The following is a 21,916-nucleotide window of genomic DNA, read 5'->3' on the forward strand; positions in this document are numbered from 1 at the left end:
TCGAGTCAGATCGGGACAGGTTGCGCAACTCTTGACCCGATTTTGCAAGCCTGACACGGCCTAACATTCAGCCTCGAAGCTGCACCCTCGCTCTTTTAGCCGATGCATGAATTGCCAGAGGGACGTCAACGATCGGCACTTCATTCTTAACGTAAGCTGTCCGACACAAGTCGATCCCAGAAGGTGCTTCCGAAGCTAGACATTGCTTGCATGAAAGCAGACGCCGGACGCCCAGGCGCTGACCCGCTCTGCTTCTGCAGATCCGGTGTTGCTTTGCCCAGCATGTGGGAATGACAGGTCGAGAGGAACGGCCTCCACTATCGTGAACGTCCTGGATGGCCTCATCGTCGGAGTCCGGAACCATGATGGTGTCCTCTTATAGTCCGCAGGACAAGCCGTGGTCCGTCCTTGCTGCCCACACACATCCGTCAACCTCATTCCGTAGAAGCTGAGCCCAACCACGCTCGTTTCCTCCCACCTAGACCTTGTCTGCGTCGCTGCGGAACCGTCTCGGATCCACACCATCCGTCCTCCTGCCGTCACACATCATCACATCGAGAACACCACCGTCGAGTTGCAACGATGTCGAAGTCCGCCCGCGTCCTGTACTGGTTCCGCACCGATCTGCGGCTGCACGACTCCCCCGCACTGCAAGCTGCGCTCGACCTGAAACCCGCGGCCCTCTTCCCTGTATGGTGCTGGGACCCGAACTACGTCTACAAGCACCGCGTCGGCATCAACCGCTTCCGCTTCCTGCTCGAGTCCATGACGGATCTCTCGTCGAACATCACATCCACCCAATCCAAGTCCCAGCTGCTGGTTGTTCGCGGAGAACCCACAGAGCTCCTCCCCGAACTGTGGAAGCGATGGAACATCACCCATCTGGTGATCGAGAAGGACCCCTCTGCGTACGGACGTCGACGTGATAGGCTGATTCTGGAGGCGGCCAAAAAGAGCAAGGTCGAAGTGGTAGCTGTTCAGGGTCATCATTTGTTTGATCCCGAGGAGGTGACGAAGAGGAATAAGGGCAAGCCGACCATGGCGATGAGTACGTTGCAGAAGATCGTGGCGGATATGGGGGCTGTACCGAAACCTATTGATGCGCCGAAGGATCTGCCGCTGCCCAAATTGAAGGACTCGAAGGCGAAGAATCTCAAAGATACGCTCAAGGAGCTGGCGAAGAGTCTGGATGGGTTGCCGCACTACACGGGCAAGGGACGCGAAGGGCCGGCCTCTGTGGATCTCAACTCTACCGAACTCGGCGGGCAGCGGGACAAGAAGGTGACCTGCTACGATACCGTCACGGGCGAGGCATCTGATCTGTTCAGCGTCCCCACGCTCGAATCGCTCGGCATGGACCGTAGCAAGATCCGTGAAACCATCAAGGGAGGCGAAACCCTCGCACTCGAACGCCTCGCAAAGATCTGCAAGGACGCCGAGTACATTGCCACTTTCGCGAAACCCAAAACGTCCCCTGGTCAATCGGCGGAGGACCCATCGACAACGCTCATGTCGCCCTACCTCAAGTTCGGCTGTCTCTCCGTACGCAAGTTCTGGTGGGACGCCGAAGAGGCCAAGAAGAAGTACAAGGGGGGCAGTGCTACAGGTCCACCCGAGAACCTTAATGGGCAGCTGTTGTTTCGCGACATGTACGCGTGTGCGGAGCATGCGATCGGTGATGCGTTCCAGGTGATCCGTGGTAACTCTGCTTGTCGGTACATCGACTGGTATTGTCCTACTGCCTATGACAAGGATGGCCAAGTCATTCTCCCCCGGCCACCGGGTGATGCGGTGAGCGAAGCCCGTCTTTCGGCATACAAACTTGGGCAAACGGGTTTCCCATGGATTGACGCGTTGATGCGTCAGCTTCGCCTCGAGGGCTGGATGCACCATCTCGGTCGTCATTCCGTCGCCGCCTTCCTCACGCGCGGTCAATGCTGGATCTCCTGGGAGCGCGGGGCCGAGATCTTTGACGAGTACCTCATCGACTGGGACCCGTGTTCGAACCCGGGCAACTGGATGTGGCTCTCCTGCTCAGCCTTCTTCACCCAGTACTTCCGCCTCTACGGCCTGATCACGTTCGGTCAAAAGTACGACAAGACCGGCGCCCTCATCCGCAAGTACTGTCCGGAACTTAAGAACTTTCCGGACAAGTACATCTACGATCCGTTCAACGCGCCCAAGGACGTGCAGCAGAAAGCGGGGTGCATCATCGGCAAGGACTATCCCTTCCCAATGTTGGACGAGAAGGAGACCAAGAGCGAGAACATGCAGCGGATGAAGATCTGTTACCAGGCCAACCTGCACGGTGCGGATAAGGAGGTGATGAACGGCACGGCCGAGGCGATGTTGCGGAAGAAGCATGGGTTTAAGGAGCCAAAGGAGTTTGATTGGGCGAATCGACCCGGTGCGAAGATCCCCGATTGGGCCAAGGCGCCCGAGGGAGAGGAGCACACTACGGAGGGCGCACCAAGTGGTGGCAAGAAGGGTGGGGCCAACGTGAAGAAGGAGGAGGAGCACGATTCGGACGACGACGTGCTCGGTCAGGAGGACGAACACAAGGAGGAACGCGGGACCAAACGAAAGGGTGCCACGGCTGCCAAGAGCGAGACCGGCAAGAACAAGAAGAAGAAATAGATGCCTGTATTTTGGATAGATGCTTTGATGTACAATGCTTTGAACGGAGGATCGTGTTTCGGTATCATAGGATTGTGTTCAGGTATCATGAGGGTGTGAGAAAGGAGGATGGAGAGGGGTGGAGGAACAAATGTGACGCCCGTATCTGTGCACACCACTCTGAGAGCTGATCGTGGCCGCTCAATCGAAGGCGTCTTTGAAGTCTGGGAAACTTGGATCCGGCAAGCCGGAGTGGGAATGGTTTGATCTAGGTCGTGGAGATCTGACACACGCAGTCCGTCTAGCAGCTATACCCGTCGCTGTGAAGAGATTGTGAAGCAGCGAAGAGGATGTGCTAGACGGAGATATATTTGCGTGATGCTCCCGTTGACCGTGTGTGTAGGAGCGAGATGGGGACAGGAGAGTTGACGCGAGCCTCAGAAACGGAACTTGGTAGTCCTTGGACACAGAGATGATGTTGCGGGTATGCAGATTGCAAGAGTTACTGTTACAGATGGACGGATTATAGCGAAGAGTAAGATGTTCACCGACCAGCGGTGACAGCTGCTGACTTGGCCAACGTCACACCGTCCTTACTTGCTGGTGGAGGAGCTGAGGCGGCGGCACCAAAGACGATGCGATCGATGCGGGCGTCAAAAGCTGTGCTCTTGATCTGTCTGCAGTTGACAGGAACACTGAGCTGCTGTCTCTGTCGCAGCTCGTCTTGCGCTTTCGCCACTGTTTCCGTGTCTCCTTCTGCGCCCGCAAAAGACGTTGGCGGCAACGCGTGGAACGGATTGGCCGAGTACTTGAGATAGGAGGTATACACCGCCCGAAACAAGGTGAGCATGTCGATGTCCCGCACCGCGTAGTCCGTCAGCGAGAGCATAATGAGAAAGCGAAGCTTCGTGCAGGTCTGGAAGCCATAGATGGCCAAGTCTTCGAGTGTGTAGAGCAGGCCAAGGTACTGCTCCGCGTTGGCGCGTGATGCGCCACTGCGCTCGTCCATCACATCTAAGGCGGCATGAGCGAAGTAGTGGTATCGAAGGTCTGCTGCGGTGGACTCTGCTGGTGTTTTGCCGAACTGGCGGACGTAGATGGGCCCGCTCTTTGGCGAGACGATCGCAATTGCTTGCTGCTCGACAGGATGGAATGTCGTCAGACGGTCAGCTTCGTGACTGCAGTTGACATGGCTGGCTATGCACTCACTATCCTCGGTGCTGAAGTCGACATATTGGTTGGTCTGCGGCGATGGTGTTAGCTGTCAGGGTCGTGATTGCTGGTCCACCTGGTGCGACTTGCAAGATGATGGTTTGAGCGCAGTCGGGAGATGCCAGTCTGCGATGTAACATTGGTTTTTAAATGTAAGTATGGGCTGGACGACACCCGCCGCCACCATTCAGTCTACCGCGCATTCTTCCATTTTGAATCACGCAGGGAAGAGGTCACCCTAATGGTGCTGGTGACAGCTGTCACCGGAACATGTAGGCTTGCGATGATGTTAGTGCTTGATGCTGCTCTCTAGTCGTTGTCCCTACGAGCCGGTAAAAGCGAATTGGACCGAATTCTTCTACGTCACGCCGCGCCAACGAAGGTAGAGCCGAGGCAAACAGAGATAGCGGAGAAACGGTCGAGCCACAATTTTAATAAACTGAAAAAAGTTTGGAATCTTTTCGGGTCTGTGCTCTGAAACCTTCATTTTAAGGCTTATCTCGAACACCAGCTGCTGCTGCCGCTCCACAGTGTGGCGGCCAATCGAGACAAAGACATTCTAAACACATACACCAGATTTGTCCTTCCGCCTCCTTCTTCCACTCACACCACCACCACATCCCTCATCGCACACACAATCAACATGGCCACCGCAGAACAGAAGAAGTTCGTCTCCCAGATCGACGCCAACAAGGCTGCCCTCATCGACCGTCTCGCCGAGGCCGTCTCGATCCCCTCGGTCTCTGGTGATGCTGCCTACCGCAAAGCATGCTTCGACATGGCCGACTGGCTCCTGGCTGAGCTCAAGAAGCTCGGTGCTACCGCCGAGCTCAAGCCTCTAGGCAAGCAGACGCTCGAGGGCAAGGAGATCGACCTGCCACCCGTCATTCTCGGCGACCTGGGCAAGGACCCCAAGAAGAAGACCATCCTCGTCTACGGCCACTTTGACGTTCAGCCCGCTCTCAAGTCCGACGGTTGGGACACCGAGCCTTTCAAGCTGATCACCGACGAGAAGACCGGTCGCATGTACGGTCGCGGCTCTACCGACGACAAGGGTCCCATTCTCGGCTGGCTCAACGCCATCGAGGCTCACCAGCAGGCCGGCCTCGACTTGCCCGTCAACCTCAAGTTCTGCTTCGAGGGTATGGAAGAGAGTGGCTCGGTCGGTCTCGACGAGCTTATCGCCGCTGAGAAGGACACTTTCTTCCAGGGCGTCGACGCTGTTTGCATCTCGGACAACTACTGGCTCGGCACCAAGAAGCCTTGCCTCACCCACGGTCTTCGAGGTATCGCCTACTTCAAGCTCGCCATCTCGGGCCCCGCTCGCGACCTCCATTCTGGTGTCTTTGGCGGTGTTGTGCACGAGCCCATGACCGACCTCTTCACCATCATGTCCAAGCTCGTCACTGCCAAGGGCGAGATCCTGATCCCCGGCATCAAGGAGCTCGTTGCCCCTCTGACCGATGAGGAGGCCAAGCGATACGATGTCATGGACTTTGTTCTCAGCGACATCGAGGGCGCTACCGGCAGCAAGACGACTGTCAGCAACGACAAGGCCGCCGTGCTCATGGGTCGCATGCGATACCCCTGTCTCTCGCTCCACGGTATCGAGGGTGCCTTCTCCGAGCCCGGCACCAAGACTGTCATCCCCGCCAAGGTGGTCGGCAAGTTCTCGCTCCGTCTCGTGCCCGACATGACCCCCGACAAGGTCAAGGAGCTGGTGGAGAAGTACATCAACGACGAGTTTGCCAAGATTGGCAGCAAGAACACCATGACGCTCACCGCCGAGCACGGTGGCAAGCCGTGGCTCGCCGACCCCAACCACTGGAACTACGAGGCGGCCATCAAGGCTACTGAGACCATCTACGGCGTCAAGCCTGATCTCACTCGTGAGGGTGGTTCCATTCCTGTTACGCTCACGTTTGCCGACCTGCTGCAGAAGAACGTGCTGCTGCTGCCGATGGGCAGGAGCGACGACGGCGCGCACTCGATCAACGAGAAGCTCGACATCTCCAACTATATCGAGGGCACCAAGCTGCTCGGTCTCTACCTGCACGAGGTGGCCGCTACTGCTTAAGCAGTCGCACCAACGCTAGACTCCCATACACAATTTGCATAGCAATAAGAACGATTCGGACGATCATTGTGATGCTCGCACCGCCCATGGCGCTTGAAGTCTGCATGCACTGCGCTTGAAGAAGTTCGCAAAGGGATCTGAGCGTGTCTTTTCTGCAGCCGACATAAATTTCTTCCGCCGAAGCTCAAGCACACAGTCATCGACATGCTCTGACCCCTTCTCGATCGGTGTAAGCAGACGCTCGACCCCACCGAGTCAGGTGTTCATGTGATGCGCGGAGCCAAGCTTGGTCGACCGAGCGCTTGTCTGTGCAACGGGCGGCTAAGCGTGCAGCTCGCAGACTCGCCCGGTTTTGTTTTTGTTTTCTTTTCGAATTTTTAATTTCTTTTTATCGTGCAGAAATTTCTGGATCGTCGACTGCAGCCGCGTGCGTGGCTTTTATCTTTGGCATCTGCAGCCTGCAGCCGCTCTCTTCGGTCCAATCAGCGCCCGCAGCCTCATTGTCTGCACCGCTCCACCACCACCTGCAGCCGCAAGTTTCTGGACCCCACATACAATCACGCTGCCGAGGTTGCACTGAGAGTCAAGCCTTGGCAACGCCCTATCAGTTGTGCATTCGCTTCATTGGTCCTTGACATCACACTATCATCACCACGACCTAAGGAACCGAACACGCAGCATAGACAAACTCCAGCCACGGCGACACACGCTCGACTCCGCACGCCTGCCAGCTCCGTCGCCGTTCCCCACCATCATCGCAGCTAACGGTACCGGCTCGTACCTCACCCAGAGTGAGATTGTCAAGGAGGAGCATACACCCCGACGCCTTTCCATAGAATGCTTCTACACCCATAACCTGGAACGATGCCCTCACGAACCAACAAAGGCATCCCCGTCCCCCGCGATGCGGCGCGCGGTCGATCCGGCGACGGCCAGCAAGCTGCCTGGCGTTCCAGTCTCGATCTCGTCTGGTCCTATTCGCGCTCCCAAGCCTTCTACGGCAACAACATTGCTACCTCCCCCTCGTTCGTCGAGCGCCGATGGGCGGGACAGGACCTCGAAGAAGCGGATAGCATCTACGAGGATGACGAAGAGTTTACCGATGAGGAGGACGACTATGCGAGCACATCGCAGAGTCGAGCTTCGGATGCGGGTACCGACACGGCGTCGATGGCGAGCGATGCGCGGTTCGGACCCGAGGAGGAGTTTGAGTGGGAGGGCGAGCTGCCGCCGAACGCGGTGCAGAGGACGAGAAGGCGGAGCAAGGCGAGGGATCGCAGATTGGAGCAGCTCGAGAGTGCGGATGAGGACGAGAGGAGTCGGAGTCGGAGTAGGAGCCCCAAGCGGCTGAGCGGCGTGAAGGATCGCGTTCCCGGCAAGGCGGATCCGAGTCGACGCTCGCAGCTTTCCACAGCTAGTGAGGTGTTGAGGGACCCGTTCGCGGATGATGCCGAGGAGGGCAGCGGGAGCAAGGATTCCGAAGTGACACCGCTCATGACGCAGGCCAATTCGACAAGACGCAAGTCGAGCGGCTACGGTACGATACGACGCACCTCCGAATCAGGTGCCCTTTCCACTCGCTCCGGCGACTCGAACTACCCTCCACCTGATCTGGGCAACAGCACGCTCCTCCAGTCGTGGTTCAACACGGTCAACGCCCTTGTCGGCGTAGGCATCCTCGCTCTTCCCCTCGCATTTTCCTATGCAGGTTGGGTCGGCGGCACACTTCTCTTCCTGGTCTGCGGCCTACTCACCAACTACACAGGCAAAGTTCTCGCCAAGATCATGTCCAAGGAGCCCTCTCTCCGCACCTACGCCGATATCGGGAGCTACGCATTCGGCCCGTCTGCGCGCGTGCTCATCAGCCTCTTCTTCTGCCTCGAGCTGTGGGCGGTCTCGGTCGCGCTTATCATCCTCTTTGGCGACTCAATGAGCGCCATCTTCCCCAACGTCGCACCGGCAGCATTCAAGATGCTTGGCTACGCCGTGGTGCTACCCTCCGTGTTTCTGCCGCTCAAACTCCTTTCGCCCATCTCGGTCATCGGCATCGTATCCACCTTCACCCTTGTGGTCGTCGTCATCAGCGATGGGCTGATCAAGCACCATGCGCCAGGATCGCTCTTCGAGCCGGCACCGACCACGCTCGGCCCACGCTGGTCGCGATTGCCCCTCAGCTTTGGGCTGATCATGTCGGGCTTTTCGTCACATCCGATCATCCCTTCGCTGGTGCGCGACATGAAGGACCCATCCAAATTCCCGAGGATGCTCAACCTCGCCTACGCCGCCGCCACCGTGCTGTACCTCAGCATGGGTATGGTTGGCTACGCCATGTTCGGTATGGGCGTTAGCGACGAGATCACCAAAGACCTGGCCAGGACGCCCGGGTTTCCGAGGGTGCTTAACAGTGTAGCCATCTGGTTGATCGTGGTCAATCCGCTGAGCAAGTTTGCGCTTGCGACGCGACCGATTCAGACGACGTTTGAGATTTTGCTCGGGGTGGACGAGCAGATTGCCTTGCGGGTTCGGTCCAAACGGAGGAGGAGTTCGGCTGCCATTGCGTCCGGAGTCAAGGCACCGAATGGAGAGAGCAACGTCGGGACGGAGTCCAACGGGGATGGTGGGAGTAGCAAGGCTACGGATCAGGAGAGCGCGACGACGGTCGAATCGACAACCGCGCAACGAGTCTCGTTCGCCAGTCCATCCAGCCCCACACCCACCACGCCGATCGCGGACGACAACCCCCTCGCCAACTCCTCTATCAGCCTTCGAGCCGCCTCCCGCACCTCCGGGCTCACCCCTCGCACCCGCTCCATCCTCCGCTTCACCCTCAAGATCGCCCTCACATTGCTCATCGCCCTCACCGCCGTAGTGCTGCCCGGGTTCGAACAGGTCATGGCCTTCCTGGGCGCCTTTCTGGCGTTTGCGACGTGCGTCTTCGGACCCCTGTTGGCCAATCTCAGGTTGTTCGGCAAGGAGATGCGCGCGTGGAGGGTTGGGGTGGATGTGATCATTCTGGGTGTGAGTGGGGTCATGGCGGTCACAGGGACCATTTGGGCGTTCTTATAGGAAGTGCAATGGAAGACATTCACATGCGTTTGCAGACATCGGGAATGTGTGATGTGTGAAAGAGTGTGTATTGCAGTGAGGGGATTAGAGTTTGGTATGTTCCAACCCGGCCCAGCGTCTCATCAATGGAGGGCTTAGCATCGGCAATCCTCCGTTGGGCATGACGCTTGGTCCAGCCCCGTCATTACCCATCGCTGCTGTGCCAACCGGCCCCGCTGCTGCCGCGGCATATCCTGAGCTTGGGAAAAGCGCATGGCGCTGCTGCTGCATAAGAATCTGATGGATCTGCATCCGCACTGCGTGCAGTCCGTGCCGCAGGCTCGCCACCTCCTCCTGCACCCGGCCAGCGTCGAATCCCGCTTTCACAGCTGCAATGTGTCCCTCCTCCGTGCGCTTGTCCAGGCTCGACAGGCCAGAACTCAAGCCGGCGACGGACGCAGTGAGGGAGGAGAGCGCCGCGTCGAGGTTGCGACTGTCCATCGGATCGTTTTCCGGGTGAGGCGGGGGGATGGGAGGGAAGTTGTACCCGACGGGAGAGAGCGAGGTAGCGACAGAGGAGTCGAGTGGTGTGAGTAGCGAGCGTCGCGTTGTGTCCGTGGGGCTGAGGTACGATGCGCGTTCCCGCGATGGTGAGGGCGAACCACCCAGAGCAGATGTGCTGTTGGGCATGGATCGAGCTGTCGGTGGTGCAAGGTATCGCGCCGGTGCCTCTTCCGGCATCGCCGCTTGGGTGGTACTGCTCGGTCTGTGCGGCTGCTGCGATCTCGATAGATCGGCAGGCGAGAGATCCGTATACTGCCTCCTCGCCCACGTCGCCAGATCCATGCTCGATATCGCCGACGCACTCTGCGTGCGCGCCTGCCGCATGCCAAAGCTCTGCTGGCTGAGCGACCGCTCCCAGTTCTGAGCATCCAAGGGGAACTCGTCCCACTCGCCGTCGACGCCAACCTGAGAACCTCGTGCCCGCGGATCCAGGCCTGCAGCACGCAGCTCGCCCGCCGATCGATACCAGCTGCCGAGACTGTGGATACAGTCGTCGATGCGACGCGCGGAACCGTGCTGTCTCGCCTCCATCTCGTCGAGCTTGGCTTTGAGAGCGGCATTCTCGTCGGTGAGCGAGTGGACGTGCTGGGTGAAGACACTGAAAAACGCTTTGATGGGCTCGAAGCGACACTCGTTCTCGAGATGCGTCTGTGCGGTGCTTTTGGATGCTGTGTCGGGATTGCTGGAGAGTCGGTGACGTGGTCCCTTCCAGACGCATCCAAACGCCGAATGCGGACAGAGCACCGGCGCATCCTGACATTCGTCGGCGATGTGGGCCGCTAGTCGACTCTTGATCGTGCTGAGGTCGCAATGCTCGCACACGGCGGGCTCGGGTGAGCAGGTCTCTTGATGAACTTCAAGCTCGTCAGCGCAGAGGCCCGCATCGCAAGTTGGACAAGCGATTCTGCGCTTGGGACAGACGAGGCCGTGGGAAGCCCAGTCTTTGCGCATGACTTTGGCCGAGCATCCGCAGCGCTTCCCTTCGGTCTGGTTCTGATCGACGTACTCGAAGGCACATTCGGACGCGACATGCCCTCGAAGTAGGTGCCGCTCGCATTCGTAGTCGCAGCCCTTGCTCTTGTTGGGACAGCGTACTCGCAGCGTATCGACCATGTTCTTGATGAGCAACGCGGTGGGCTGGAAATCCGCAAGGTCGACTGCCGTCCTGCACGTCGGACAGCGCTTGGCTGCAGCAGCTACAACGGCATCCGCTCCGTCTTCTCCTTCAGTTTGCGAGGTGATAGCCGTGGTAATGCACTGCTTGCAGAAGGTGTGTGCGCAGACATTGGAAGCGTACGGTTCGAGAAAGGGCCCCAAGCAGATGGGACAGTGTAGAAAAGCGCTGATGCGAGTATCGTCATCGACGTAGTTGAAGCAGTCTCCGGTGGTCCACGAGAGCTGTTGAATGCCGCTGCTCATGTTGCTGCCTTCGGAGCGTTGGCTCATCGACGATGTGGCTCGGGAACGAACGGGTCGCGACCGGCTAGAGCGCGTTCCTGAGGATCTTCTGCGTGACATGGCCGGCGATGTGGCCGTCCGCTGGGAGGCGGATGCGCCGGAGCTCGGCCCTGCGTCGGACGCTTCCGGCATGATCTGCAGAGTGCCCGTAGAATGATAGCTTGGACGTGGATGGAGAAAGAGAGCAGCGGATGGATGTGGTGTCGAAGCAAAAAGGATGGACTGGCTTATCGGCGATGCACGCTTCCGGCAAGGTGCAGCAGATGCGGGGATCTGCCTGGACCCTGTCGGTGTGAAAGGGAGCATAATTTCATCGATTCATTCAACGATAGATGTAACAATTACTGGGTAATTTGACCTTTGCCTCCACCCCAGTCACATGCACGATCTTCTGCGCGGTCTTCTGCACGCTGACGTTGAAATCGGAAAGCCCGTTGCAATGAAAATGCTCAGCGCGGGGCTCCCGACCATGCTCTCGCTACGCCCCTGTGACTTTGCTGCACGCCCGCTTAGCCACGAAGGCTGTGTGATTGATGCAGAGCACACGCTGCAAAGCGGTGCACACGACGACGCCAAGCCAGCGATGTCGGTGCCCACTCCGAATGACGTTTGTTTCCCACAGCCAGCAGCTTGACAACCGGCGTCTTCTTGCTTCTCAATTTCCTCCATGCGCATCGTGCACGGCCTTTTGCGAATCTTTTTTGTGCAAGATGACAGTGACGGGAGTCCAAAGAGGCCAAGCACGCACGCATGGTTAGCCTGTCAGTGTTCCCGAAACGCGTGGGAAAGAGCGAGCTGAGCAAACCCTGTCAAGGTGGCTTCGGTCTCGCCTATCGATTGCTGAGTGTTCTGGACACTTTGCTGGCTTGAGGGCTGCTGTCATCCTGCCGCTGTTGCTTCGACTGAGTCTGAATCGAGAAGGCAGCTCCTCGCCTGGCTATCTTCCGAGGGTCAGCACCTTCTGCCATCGTCGACTTGATCGCATGAGCTGGCATCTCCTCCTCCCTTTCTTTTTGATCTCCATCGACCTTCTCCTCGTCGCTTCCACTCCCCCTATCTCCCCTCTCCACCCCTTCCATCGTCAAGGAAAGGAAGCTCATTTGGCAAGAACCTGTGGCCCACCATGTCGAGCCACCACCCTGGAGAAGGCTGGTCGGAGCGCAACCCCGTCCCCACCGTCCAGCAGTACCGCGATGAGCAGGAGCAACGTCTCCAGCATCAAGAAGACCTTCGACGCGATGCTTCCAAGGCCAACGGCTCCCAGCTCGCCAACACCGACGCCGATGAGGCGACTCCTGCCTATCCATCGGCCACCTCTTCCGGCACGGATCCCACCAACTCGGATGGTCTCAGGCAGCGAAAGGGTGCCTCGGGTGCCGGCGCAACCGCTCCCAAGACCGACACGGTCGACCAAGCTCCCGGCGGCGGTGCCGAGGAGAAGGAGCGCATCAAGCAGGCCCAGATGCCAAAAGGCAAGGCCAACGAGTTCGAAGAAAAGGGCGAGCGCGTCGTCACTGACCCCGTCACGGGCGGCGACGTCCAGATTCGCGACGCTTCTGAGAACGCCAAGATCAGCCCGGACAAGCTCGACTCGCGTTACGGCCCTGGCTTCTCCACCCACGTCCCCAAGGACCCCTCGAAGCACTCGCAGCTTCACACCTCACCCTACCCCGCCGAGCCCTCCAACGGTCTGCTGTATCGCTTCCCCGAGCCTGCCGACAGTGACATCATCAAGGGCATGCAGTCGGCCTTCAACCAGCTCGCCATCGGCCTCGGCGCCTCGCTCGCCCTCATCTGGTTCTTCTTTGCGTTTGGAAATGGCTGGTGGAAGTTCCTCGTTCGCACCTCGATCCTCGTGGGTGTCGGCTTCTGCGGCTGGACCGGTCTCCATCTGCAATCACGCAAGATCGAGAAGGAGCACGACGCCATCCGTGCAGAAATGCACAAACAGCGTGGAGAGAAGCTCACGCCGCCCATGCCGGAAAGTGTCGAGTGGCTCAACGCTGCTATTGCCTGTATCTGGAAGCAAATCAACCCGGACATGTTCATCGGCATGGCCGATATGGTCGAGGACATCATGCAGCAGTCTCTGCCCGGTTTCGTTGATGCCGTCAAGATCGACGACATTGGCATAGGAGAAAACCCCTTCCGCCTCGTCGCCATGCGCGGTCTGTCGGATATGATGAGCGACAAGGAGTATCCGCGCGAAGAATGGATCGACCAAGGCAAAAAGGACGAGCTCAAGAAAGAAGCCGACAAGGAGAAGGAGAAGAACAAGGACAAGGACAGCCAGGCCAAGAAGGAGCTTGACGCGACCGAAGACGCTGACGGCGACGGAGTCGCAGACGACGACGAGTCCGGCGACTTCCTCAACTACGAGATCTCGTTCAGCTACTCTGCTCGCCCCGGTCAGTCCAACAAGGACCGAGCGAAGAACATCCACCTGATGATCGAGTTCTTCGTCGGCGCCTACGACCTCTTCCAGATTCCCCTCCCTATCTGGATCCAGATCGAGCACATCTCGGGCACCATTCGCCTGCGCGCCCAGATGGTGCAGCAAGCGCCTTACATCCGCAACCTGACCTTTACGCTCATGGGCGTTCCCAAGGTCGAGATCTCGGCCATTCCCATGCTCAAGGCCCTTCCCAACGTTCTGGACCTCCCACTCATCTCTGGGTTTGTTCAGTCTTCGATCGCTGCTGCCGCCAACATGTACGTCGCACCCAAGAGCATGACGCTCAACATGGCACAGATGCTCTCCGGTGACGGAATCAAGAAGGACACCGACGCCGTCGGCGTGCTCGTCGTCGACATCGAGTACGGCGAGGGTCTCTCTGCTCAGGATGCCAACGGCAAGAGCGACCCATACGTCGTTCTGTCGTTTGCCAAGTTCGGTCGTCCGTTGTACAGCTCGCGTATTATCTTCGAGGACCTCAACCCCGTGTGGCAGGAGACGGCGTTCCTGCTGGTCAGCAAGGACGACATTCGCGCCAACGAGTCGCTCTCCATTCAGCTTTGGGATTCCGATGCCCGTACCGCCGACGACATTGTCGGTCGTGTCAACAAGCCCATCAAGGAGCTCATTCGCGATGCTAACCACCCTCAGGACAGGAAGGACAAGTTGATGGGCTTCGAGGACGCTGACGACATGCCCGGTGAGCTCAAGTGGAAGGTGGCGTTCTACGAAAAGGCCGACTTCAACAAGGCGCTCGTACCCAAGAAGAAGGAGGAGGACATGACGCAGGTCGAAAAGGAGACGAAGCGCGAGGCGTCGGCGATCGACTCTGTGGACGAGAAGATCGCCCTCCACTGCCCTCCCGACCCGGAGTACCCTTCGGGCATCCTCAGCATCATCGTCCACCACATTGCCGGCCTCGAGAACCGCGATGTCGAAAAGGGGGTCATGGGCAAAGAGCGCGAGGGAACCGCAGGTCAGGACGTCGATGCCAAGGCTGGCGAAGGCAAAGCTCTTCCCTCTGGCTATGTCGAGTTCATCGTCAACGACGACATCATCTACAAGACGCGCGTCAAGCAGTACACCAACATGCCGTTCTACGAGGCGGGCACCGAGACGTTCGTCCGCGACTGGACGCGCACCGAAGTGCGTCTTGCCGTGCGTGACGCCCGTCTGCGCGAACACGATCCCATCATGGGCATCGTCTCGATGGACCTCACCGAGGTGTTCAGCGAGAGCTCGCAGGTGACCCAGTCGTTCTCGCTGCAGGATGGTGTTGGGTTCGGCAAGGTGCACTGTAGTCTGGTGTTCCGCAGCATCAAGGCGCAGCTACCCAAGAACCTGCTCGGATGGGACACCGCCACCGTCGAGCTGCTGTCCGAGATCGAGATCGAGGGTGACGAGTCGCTCAAGTCCAAGAAGATCAAGGTCTCCACCGGAGACGACACGCAGAAGATCCGTCCCGGCGAGCAAGTGCCGGAAGACGCCAAAGCCTTGGTCCGACTTCCCGTGTACGACCGCTACAGCTCGCTGCTGACGTTCGACCTCGGCGGTGGCGGCCTCAGCGTGGGCCCGCTCAACGCCAAGCCGGACGCCATCGCCGTCGCCGCCCTGCGCGACATCCCCGATGGCGAAGTCGTCGAACTCGAACTCGACCTCGTGGCCGGCAGCAACCTCGGCACGCTCAAGCGCAACTACATCAACGACCAGACGCGCAAGACGCACAATTTTGAGGTGGTCGGCAAGCTGCGCGTCAAGGTGCGCATCGATGCAGGTCTCGACGATGATCACCTGCGCCTGGTGGAGCGCACCACGGGCAGGAAGGACAAGCACGAATTCGATGTCTACAACCGACTGGAGGGCATGCCCAACCGGGCGGTGGAAAATTCGCATGCGAATGACGACGGTGTCGTGGACAGGAAGGAGCAGAAGCAAATTGACAGGAGCAAGAAGGAGGCGCTCCACTCGAGACACCGCGGTGCCATGGGGTACGGCGGGGCCAGGTCGGCCGTGTGGGCCAAAGACGGTGTCAGGGACAGGATCAGGAGGGTCAGCGCCAAGATCACGGGCAAGAAGGGCAGGGATCAGACGATCAAGTCGGAGGCCTGATCGGTCGAAGCACTCGCAGCATCTTCTGTTGCGTCCCTGACCTCGCGCTGTGTTCGTTCGTTGTACGGATTCTCTCAGCTAGCAATTCACGTTTCCATCGATCGACCTCGTGTGAGTCCACCTCCAAATTGACTGTGACTCGACGTCGACCTCTCCATCCGGTGCCACATCAGCAGATCATTGGAGCGACGGTCGGACATGACGGTCTCCACTCAATCGCTCGCGGTCGGTCGTGTCGAATGTGAGTGGGTGTGTGACTCGATATCTTCGGCTAGAGCCTTATCTGACAGGCTGCCCGGGGTCTTGCTGCGGGGGGCGAAATTTAGAGCTTTTGGTCGGAAGGGTCCGTTCCGAGCTCTGTTGCATCACGCCTCACCCCACCTTTGAGGAAATGGGCAGATCCGGCGGAAAGCCCGTCGTTGTGTGTGGAAGGGCGCCGGCGGGTGCGGCTGGACCCTCCTTCGTGCGCTTCGGGAAGGTATAAAGGTCCCCACCCAATCGCACGTCCCTGTCCGATTCTCTCATCATCAATCATGTCAGCTACCACACATCCAACGTTTGACAACGCGACCTTCACCCTCCCGGTTGCGGGGACGACGCTGGTGCTGCGACCGGTGCAGCTCGCGGATGCGCCCAATTTGCGCGATCGGTGCGCGGACCCTCTCAACGTGCGCTTCCTCCCGCATCTGCAAGGCAAGGAGAACCAGACAGTGGCCGAGGTCGAAGCGTGGATCAAGACCGTCCAAGCAGGGTGGAACAAGGACAGCCTGTTCCTCGTCATCATCGACACCGCCGACGAAGGGAGAGTGATCGGCGAAGGCCCACTGGGGTATATCAACTGGGAGAAGAAGGAGTGCGAGAGCGGGATCATGATCGATCATCAGCTCGCAGGGAGAGGGATTGCCACTCAAGCGCTCAATGCAAGCATGGACTTCGCCTTCAAAGAGCTCGGGCTGGAGAAGGTCAAGTATGGGACCATGCAGGAGAACAAGGGCATGGTCAAAGTGCTCAGCGAGAAACTGAGGGTTAAAGGCAGGCCAGAAGGGAGAGCGAGGAAGGACGGGTTGGAGGAGTTCAACTTTGTTTTCACTAGGGAGGAGTGGCTGGCTGCGTGCAAGTGAGCCCCGCGATCTGACTGGAGGAGGTATCAAGGCGATTCCTCCGCATCAGTCAGGTGACGAAGTCGGAATGGACAAGAACACCCCTTGAGCAGATCTACTTCAGCCCATCGGGTCCGGGGAAAGCCCTGACCCAAGTTCTCCACAGCTACAACGCTGATTCACGATCGCGACCCCGTTAGCTCGACAGCTGCCGATCGCAGTCGAACCTTCCACTGGCGTCCTCAAGCGCTGAGCTCGACTTTAGCAGAACAGCACCGAGACTACAAGTAAAACTTCAGAGAGTTCCGCTATACCATGGCCAAGCCGCATCCTACTGGCACCGCAAAACAGACAGAGCAAGCATGGTCTCTCAAAAAAGTTGGATAGCTGAATTCAAGTAAAGTAGAATATCGATGATAGAGTGTGTTCAAGCAGACCGGAGACGAATCGCAAAGGGCTGGTCGATGCCGGCCAATGGAGACCGAAGACAGGCTGAATGCAAGATACAGACGCACACCTCTCAAAAAGAGAAGCGAGGCTGCAGCAGTCGACACAAAGCAGCCAAGGCATTGCCGTTGTCGGGCCGGTTATCCGCCACGTTGGCTTGGGCCCGGGCCCCAGGTCTTGGTGCACGCAAAGGCTGCACACGCAGCCTTTCCGCAGGCAAAGGTCGCAAAGGTTCGCCGGCCTCCCTGACGAGCTCGAAGTAGAGTCCGACCTTGGTCCACACCCGAGTGATGTCGTAGCAAAAGTCGATCAGATCTTGTTGACTCGTTCCGTGTCGAGGGGTCTTCCCTGTCTTATCAGAAAACCAGTCCGAGACAAAGTGCGTCCACAACACGAAACTCGTGCTCATCCCCTTCGCCTCGCGGAAGTCGGATGGTGAGAAGGCGATCCTTTGGCGTTCGATGAAGGCATCGATGAGGCGATGACAGGTCCGGCTGATGCACTTGAGCTCTTGCGACGCTGGATTGAATATGGTTCGGCTCGTCAATGCAACATGAGATAGGGCCATCATGACATCGATCGTACCAGCGGCTAGATACACGCTGTCTCCGGTGCTGAGCATGTTGATTCTGGGATTCTCGAGCTCGTCCAACACGTCCCACTCGTCGATCTGCTCCCTCGTACGAATTGCTTTGAGCCACGCTTCAAAGTTGTGCTCGGTGTGGGGCCACGAGATGAGCAGCAAAGAGCCCTGAACCACCGTGTAGAGAAGTCCGACAGGGGGAAACATCTGGATGGGAGGTCGCTTGGTAGCCGCCAGGGCACAGTGGACGAAATCGGGGCCAACGTCGACGCAATTCGTTGTAAGACCAAATCGTTCCGGGTCGGAAGGCCGGAAGTTGCGAGGCATGCTGTTTTTCACACCGTCGACAGAAATCGCAGCTGCTGTGTGCCACGCCATACGTCTTGGCACGCCGAAATGACTTTCCCACATGGCTTCGGCAAACGCGAACGGGTTCGGGGGATTTTGGCGTGAGTTCGAAGCCTCAGAAGGCTGCGAGACGGGACGAGCGTTGGTTTGCTTGTCGATGTCGGAGATCACCTGGTGGAAGGTGGGACGTGTGGCATAGCAGCGATCTATACCGTTCGTCTCAACTGGCAGCGATCGTCTGAATGAAGTTTGGCCGTTGGCGTTCCGCATGACGAGCTGTTTGATCTTGCGAGAGCTGGGCAGTGCTGTGATGGCTGGCGACAGATGTCCCCATTCTACCTCGAAGTGGGTCAACTGAGTGGGAGTTCTGTCAGACTGGCAAGACTGGCCGTCATCCTGAATTCGGCCTGGACTGGCAGTTGTATCGTCGGATTGGCTCTCATGAAGACTTTCTGTTACGTGGACACGTGACGAAAGCGGGTCGGTGTCTTGTACTGCGCACCTTGTGGAGGCTGCGATGAAAGCCGGGGTCGGTTGAGGGCTCATAGTGGATACTGACGGTGGGAAAGGGATGGAGGTTGGTGTAAAGGAAAGCAAGAACGCCTTTAGAAGGCCAGCTTCCTCTTATACTTTGAGTGGTAGCACGGCGCAGCAGTGGACGCAGTCGAAACAGCAGCGTCGTACACTCGCGAGGACGGGCTGAGCTTTTCCATGGCGGCTATGTAACGAGGGCTCGGCGTAGCTATTGAGGCCAAGATTCCTCACAGCTCTGATGCGTGGCGACCGTGGCTAAATGCAATCGGCAGCGAAGACGGCTCTGCCGAAGAATTGCGCGCGCTGTCTGTCAGGAAATTGTCCGCTGCTTTAATGCAGTGTGAGCTCCTCCCCACGCTCAGCTGGCTTGTTGTCAAGTCACACTTGGCGTAGACGGATCAGCCGACACAGCGCCCTGAGCCAGGAAGGCGGCGCAGCTCCCGTGCATCTGACCTTTTTCTCTACGGTCACATTCCGGCGCAACAAGATGACGGGGGGCTCGCGTCCGCCTTGACCCTCACTTGAGCTTTCACAATCGTGAAGAAGCTTTTGATTTTGTGCGAATGCTGCGCCTCGATTGCAGGCTCTTGTATGATGAGGAAAGGCCGGAGAGTACGAGTACATGATTATGCCGAGAGCAAAGGAATGTGGAAAAGATGACCATTGAGAGCAAGTGGGCGAGAAGCTGCAGACTGGATGCAGGGAGGATGCCAAATTGGCGTAGCCAGTCCCCTGAGGCGGAACTTCAGAACGCCGTAGACATGATCGGACGTTGGTCGTAGAGTCTTGGCGCATATCGCTGAGCAGACCGTCCGACGGTGGTTCGAGGAGCAAGGTAAGCGACCCAATCGGACCCTTACTCTCGCGACACATCACGACCAAAGAGGAACACCTTGAACCAGTCGGCGGCCACCAGCGATCGGTTGCGCAGCGAGAAGAGCATCGACATGTACGCCGATCGCCAGAACATGAACGTCACCACACCACCCGAGGCGATCTGGTTGTTGCCCAGCAGAGGGATGTCAGCGATGGCCTTTTCGGAGCCAATGTAGGCGAGCGAACCCTGGTGCGAGTACTTGAAAGGTCGGATCTTGGCGGCCTTCTCGATCTGTCGTTCGAGACCACTCAGCTCGGCGGCGTCGGCGTTGGACTTCTTGGCAGTCGCGAGCTTGTCCTCGAGAACGTGCAGGCGAGCGAGCTGGTTGAAGACGCGCGCGAGGTAGGCACCCTGTTGCGAGGCAGCCTGCGCAGTGGGGGCGAATTGGGTAGCGGTAGCATCACCAAGGGCGAAGATCGAGTCCTCGGCACCCTTGAGGCGCATGTGGTCGTCCACCTCAAGACCACGGCGGTTCTTCTGCGCTTCTGGCAAGGAGGCCATGAGCTGGCGGGTCAGGGGTCGTGCAGTGTTACCGGCAGCCCACACGAGCAGGCCGTAGGGGATCTTCTTGTCCTCGCCAGAGGGCGTCTTGACGAGCACGTCGCGGTCGTCGACGTCCTTGACCATGTGCTTGGTGAGAATGTCGATCGAGTTCTCCTTGAAGGTGGATTCGGTGTACTTGATGAGCGTCTGCGAGAACATGGGCAGAATGTTGGGCAGCGCCTCCACGAGCGTCACTCGCAGCTTGTTGGCCACCTCGGGGTACCAGCGGATCAGATCCGACTCGACAAAGTCGCGCAGCTCAGCGGCATACTCGATACCGGTGGGACCACCACCCACGACGACCATGTGGAGGAGACGGTCGATCTCCTCTTCGGACTGCCCCTTGATGGCAGCGCTCTCGACGCAGTCGATGAGGCGACCGCGGATCTTCTCAGCATCGTTGAGCTCCTTGAGGAAGCAAGCGTGCTTCTTGACACCCTCGATGCCGAAGGTCTGGTTTTCAGTGCCAACCGAGTAGACGAGATAGTCGTAAGGGATGGTGACCTTGGAGACGGAGCCCTTGACCTCGCTGCTGTCCTCAAAGGTGACAGTCTTGTTGACGGGGTCGATGTATTCGCAATCCGCTTCGTAGACCTTGACCTCACGCGTCTTGAAGCGTGTAGTGTGACGAGTTGGCTGGACGATACTGCGACCGTCGAGGGTACCCACGGTGACGGAGGGCAGCAGAGGCGTGAAAAGGAAGTAGTTGTGCGGCGAAATGACGACGACGTTGTACTCTTCCGTGTCAATGTTCTTGAGGAGTGATGTGGAACCCCAGCCGCTTCCGAGGACGACGATGGTCTTCTTTGTAGGGTCCTGGGGGAGCTGCTCCGGTGGGTGTCGGCCTTGGTAGACAAAGTATGCGTATGTTCCGAGACCGCCAATCGAGATGACGTAGAAGGTGCGTCGCAGCTTGCGGAAGAAGCCGCCCTTCTTCTTGCCGTTGCCGTTGGTATTTGGGGGTGGCAGCTGTGCCTGTACTTCGGATGCGGCCGCCTTAACGACTGCTTCCGTCTTGTCATTCTTCCGCGAGCGTGTCCAGAAGATGTTTCGGGTTTGCGAGGCAATCGCAGAAGATGGTGCTGTGGATGCAACAGCGGCAGCGACGCTTGTGGATGGCATGCCGAGTCTGGAGGCTCGCAGTGACATGGACGACGAGGCCATGGCACGAAGCGAGCCGGCACGAATCGCTGGGGACATCATGGCGCCGATCTATGTGTTGGACTGTCGCTGGACGAACCGAGAGGAAGGGTTCCGGGAAAAGAGTGGTGGTGGTTGACGGGTCGTGGTGACTTGGTGAGGAAGATGGAACGAAGAATGAACTTGGCCAAGCTCATCTATCTCGAGAGCCATGAAATCTTGTCGTCGCACCGCATCCTTCTCGAGGTGTTTCTTTCGCGGACCGCACTCCTGAAAGCCAGACGAGATAGCACCGATTGAAATGGGCGCGCATGCAGCGCCTCGAGCTGTGTCACTTTTTTTCTTCGATTTCAAAAGCGGATGACGAGCTTCTGCGCTGCTTTGCTCTTCCAAAAATTTTGTGCAGGCGAGCGAGTCAGGGATGGAGCGAACCCTCACCCAGATTCGGCAATCTGACTGATTTCGTTGTTTGTGCCACGGGTTCCAGCTTTGAGCTGCGTGCAGGCAGAATGAAGATCTCGGGAGCAGCCCGACAAGAACAAACACTAGTCATCCACACTCATCCACATGTCCCGTGCTATCAACATCGAGGCCTTTCATGACTTATTGCTGCCTCAAGGTGCGTGCTGAGTGTGAGCTGCCGCAACAGGATGATCCTCAAGATGCGGCAGGGTTGGGCGAGACGCGTGACTTGCCATCGGGAAGCTGCCACGCCGCTGACCTGCGTGGCTGGCTGCAACCGTTCAATCCTCATTCGCCGCTCTTCCTCCGTACCGGTGGGAGGCGTGGACGTCTTTCTCGGTGTATC

The 21,916-nt window shown here is 58.3% G+C and overlaps 9 protein-coding genes across 9 annotated transcripts; 5 read left to right on the forward strand and 4 right to left on the reverse strand.

Annotated features, from left to right (window-relative positions):
• Nucleotides 1–582: 582 nt before the first annotated feature.
• On the forward strand, nucleotides 583–2,637 carry PSEUBRA_006063 (DNA photolyase, FAD-binding/Cryptochrome, C-terminal; the record flags this gene model as incomplete). Its single annotated transcript, XM_016439421.1, has 1 exon — nucleotides 583–2,637. The coding sequence occupies one exon, from the start codon at nucleotides 583–585 to the stop codon at nucleotides 2,635–2,637; it is 2,055 nt and encodes a 684-aa protein (XP_016289758.1).
• A 523-nt stretch (nucleotides 2,638–3,160) lies between these two features.
• PSEUBRA_006064 (Sedlin) lies at nucleotides 3,161–3,849 on the reverse strand (the record flags this gene model as incomplete). The annotated part of the gene is made up of 2 exons (XM_016439436.1): nucleotides 3,161–3,751; nucleotides 3,826–3,849. The coding sequence occupies 2 exons, from the start codon at nucleotides 3,847–3,849 to the stop codon at nucleotides 3,161–3,163; spliced, it is 615 nt and encodes a 204-aa protein (XP_016289759.1).
• Nucleotides 3,850–4,471: 622 nt separating this feature from the next.
• On the forward strand, nucleotides 4,472–5,905 carry PSEUBRA_006065 (Peptidase M20; the record flags this gene model as incomplete). Its single annotated transcript, XM_016439426.1, has 1 exon — nucleotides 4,472–5,905. The coding sequence occupies one exon, from the start codon at nucleotides 4,472–4,474 to the stop codon at nucleotides 5,903–5,905; it is 1,434 nt and encodes a 477-aa protein (XP_016289760.1).
• An 864-nt stretch (nucleotides 5,906–6,769) lies between these two features.
• PSEUBRA_006066 (Amino acid transporter, transmembrane) lies at nucleotides 6,770–8,971 on the forward strand (the record flags this gene model as incomplete). The annotated part of the gene is made up of 1 exon (XM_016439413.1): nucleotides 6,770–8,971. The coding sequence occupies one exon, from the start codon at nucleotides 6,770–6,772 to the stop codon at nucleotides 8,969–8,971; it is 2,202 nt and encodes a 733-aa protein (XP_016289761.1).
• Nucleotides 8,972–9,055: 84 nt separating this feature from the next.
• Nucleotides 9,056–11,104, reverse strand: PSEUBRA_006067 (Zinc finger, RING-type; the record flags this gene model as incomplete). The annotated part of the gene is made up of 1 exon (XM_059465683.1): nucleotides 9,056–11,104. One exon carries the CDS (start codon nucleotides 11,102–11,104, stop codon nucleotides 9,056–9,058), a length of 2,049 nt encoding a protein of 682 aa, XP_059321720.1.
• A 991-nt stretch (nucleotides 11,105–12,095) lies between these two features.
• Nucleotides 12,096–15,536, forward strand: PSEUBRA_006068 (C2 domain protein; the record flags this gene model as incomplete). Its single annotated transcript, XM_016439420.1, has 1 exon — nucleotides 12,096–15,536. The coding sequence occupies one exon, from the start codon at nucleotides 12,096–12,098 to the stop codon at nucleotides 15,534–15,536; it is 3,441 nt and encodes a 1,146-aa protein (XP_016289762.1).
• A 533-nt stretch (nucleotides 15,537–16,069) lies between these two features.
• Nucleotides 16,070–16,657, forward strand: PSEUBRA_006069 (GNAT domain protein; the record flags this gene model as incomplete). The annotated part of the gene is made up of 1 exon (XM_016439422.1): nucleotides 16,070–16,657. One exon carries the CDS (start codon nucleotides 16,070–16,072, stop codon nucleotides 16,655–16,657), a length of 588 nt encoding a protein of 195 aa, XP_016289763.1.
• Nucleotides 16,658–17,156: 499 nt separating this feature from the next.
• Nucleotides 17,157–17,993, reverse strand: PSEUBRA_006070 (uncharacterized protein; the record flags this gene model as incomplete). Its single annotated transcript, XM_059465684.1, has 1 exon — nucleotides 17,157–17,993. One exon carries the CDS (start codon nucleotides 17,991–17,993, stop codon nucleotides 17,157–17,159), a length of 837 nt encoding a protein of 278 aa, XP_059321721.1.
• Nucleotides 17,994–19,404: 1,411 nt separating this feature from the next.
• On the reverse strand, nucleotides 19,405–21,171 carry PSEUBRA_006071 (Pyridine nucleotide-disulfide oxidoreductase, FAD/NAD(P)-binding domain protein; the record flags this gene model as incomplete). Its single annotated transcript, XM_016439430.1, has 1 exon — nucleotides 19,405–21,171. One exon carries the CDS (start codon nucleotides 21,169–21,171, stop codon nucleotides 19,405–19,407), a length of 1,767 nt encoding a protein of 588 aa, XP_016289764.1.
• Between the last annotated feature and the right edge of the window lie 745 nt (nucleotides 21,172–21,916).

The sequence above is a fragment of the Kalmanozyma brasiliensis genome (assembly GCF_000497045.1).
Source record: "Kalmanozyma brasiliensis GHG001 unplaced genomic scaffold PSEUBRA_SCAF8, whole genome shotgun sequence".
Taxonomy (NCBI): domain Eukaryota; kingdom Fungi; phylum Basidiomycota; class Ustilaginomycetes; order Ustilaginales; genus Kalmanozyma; species Kalmanozyma brasiliensis.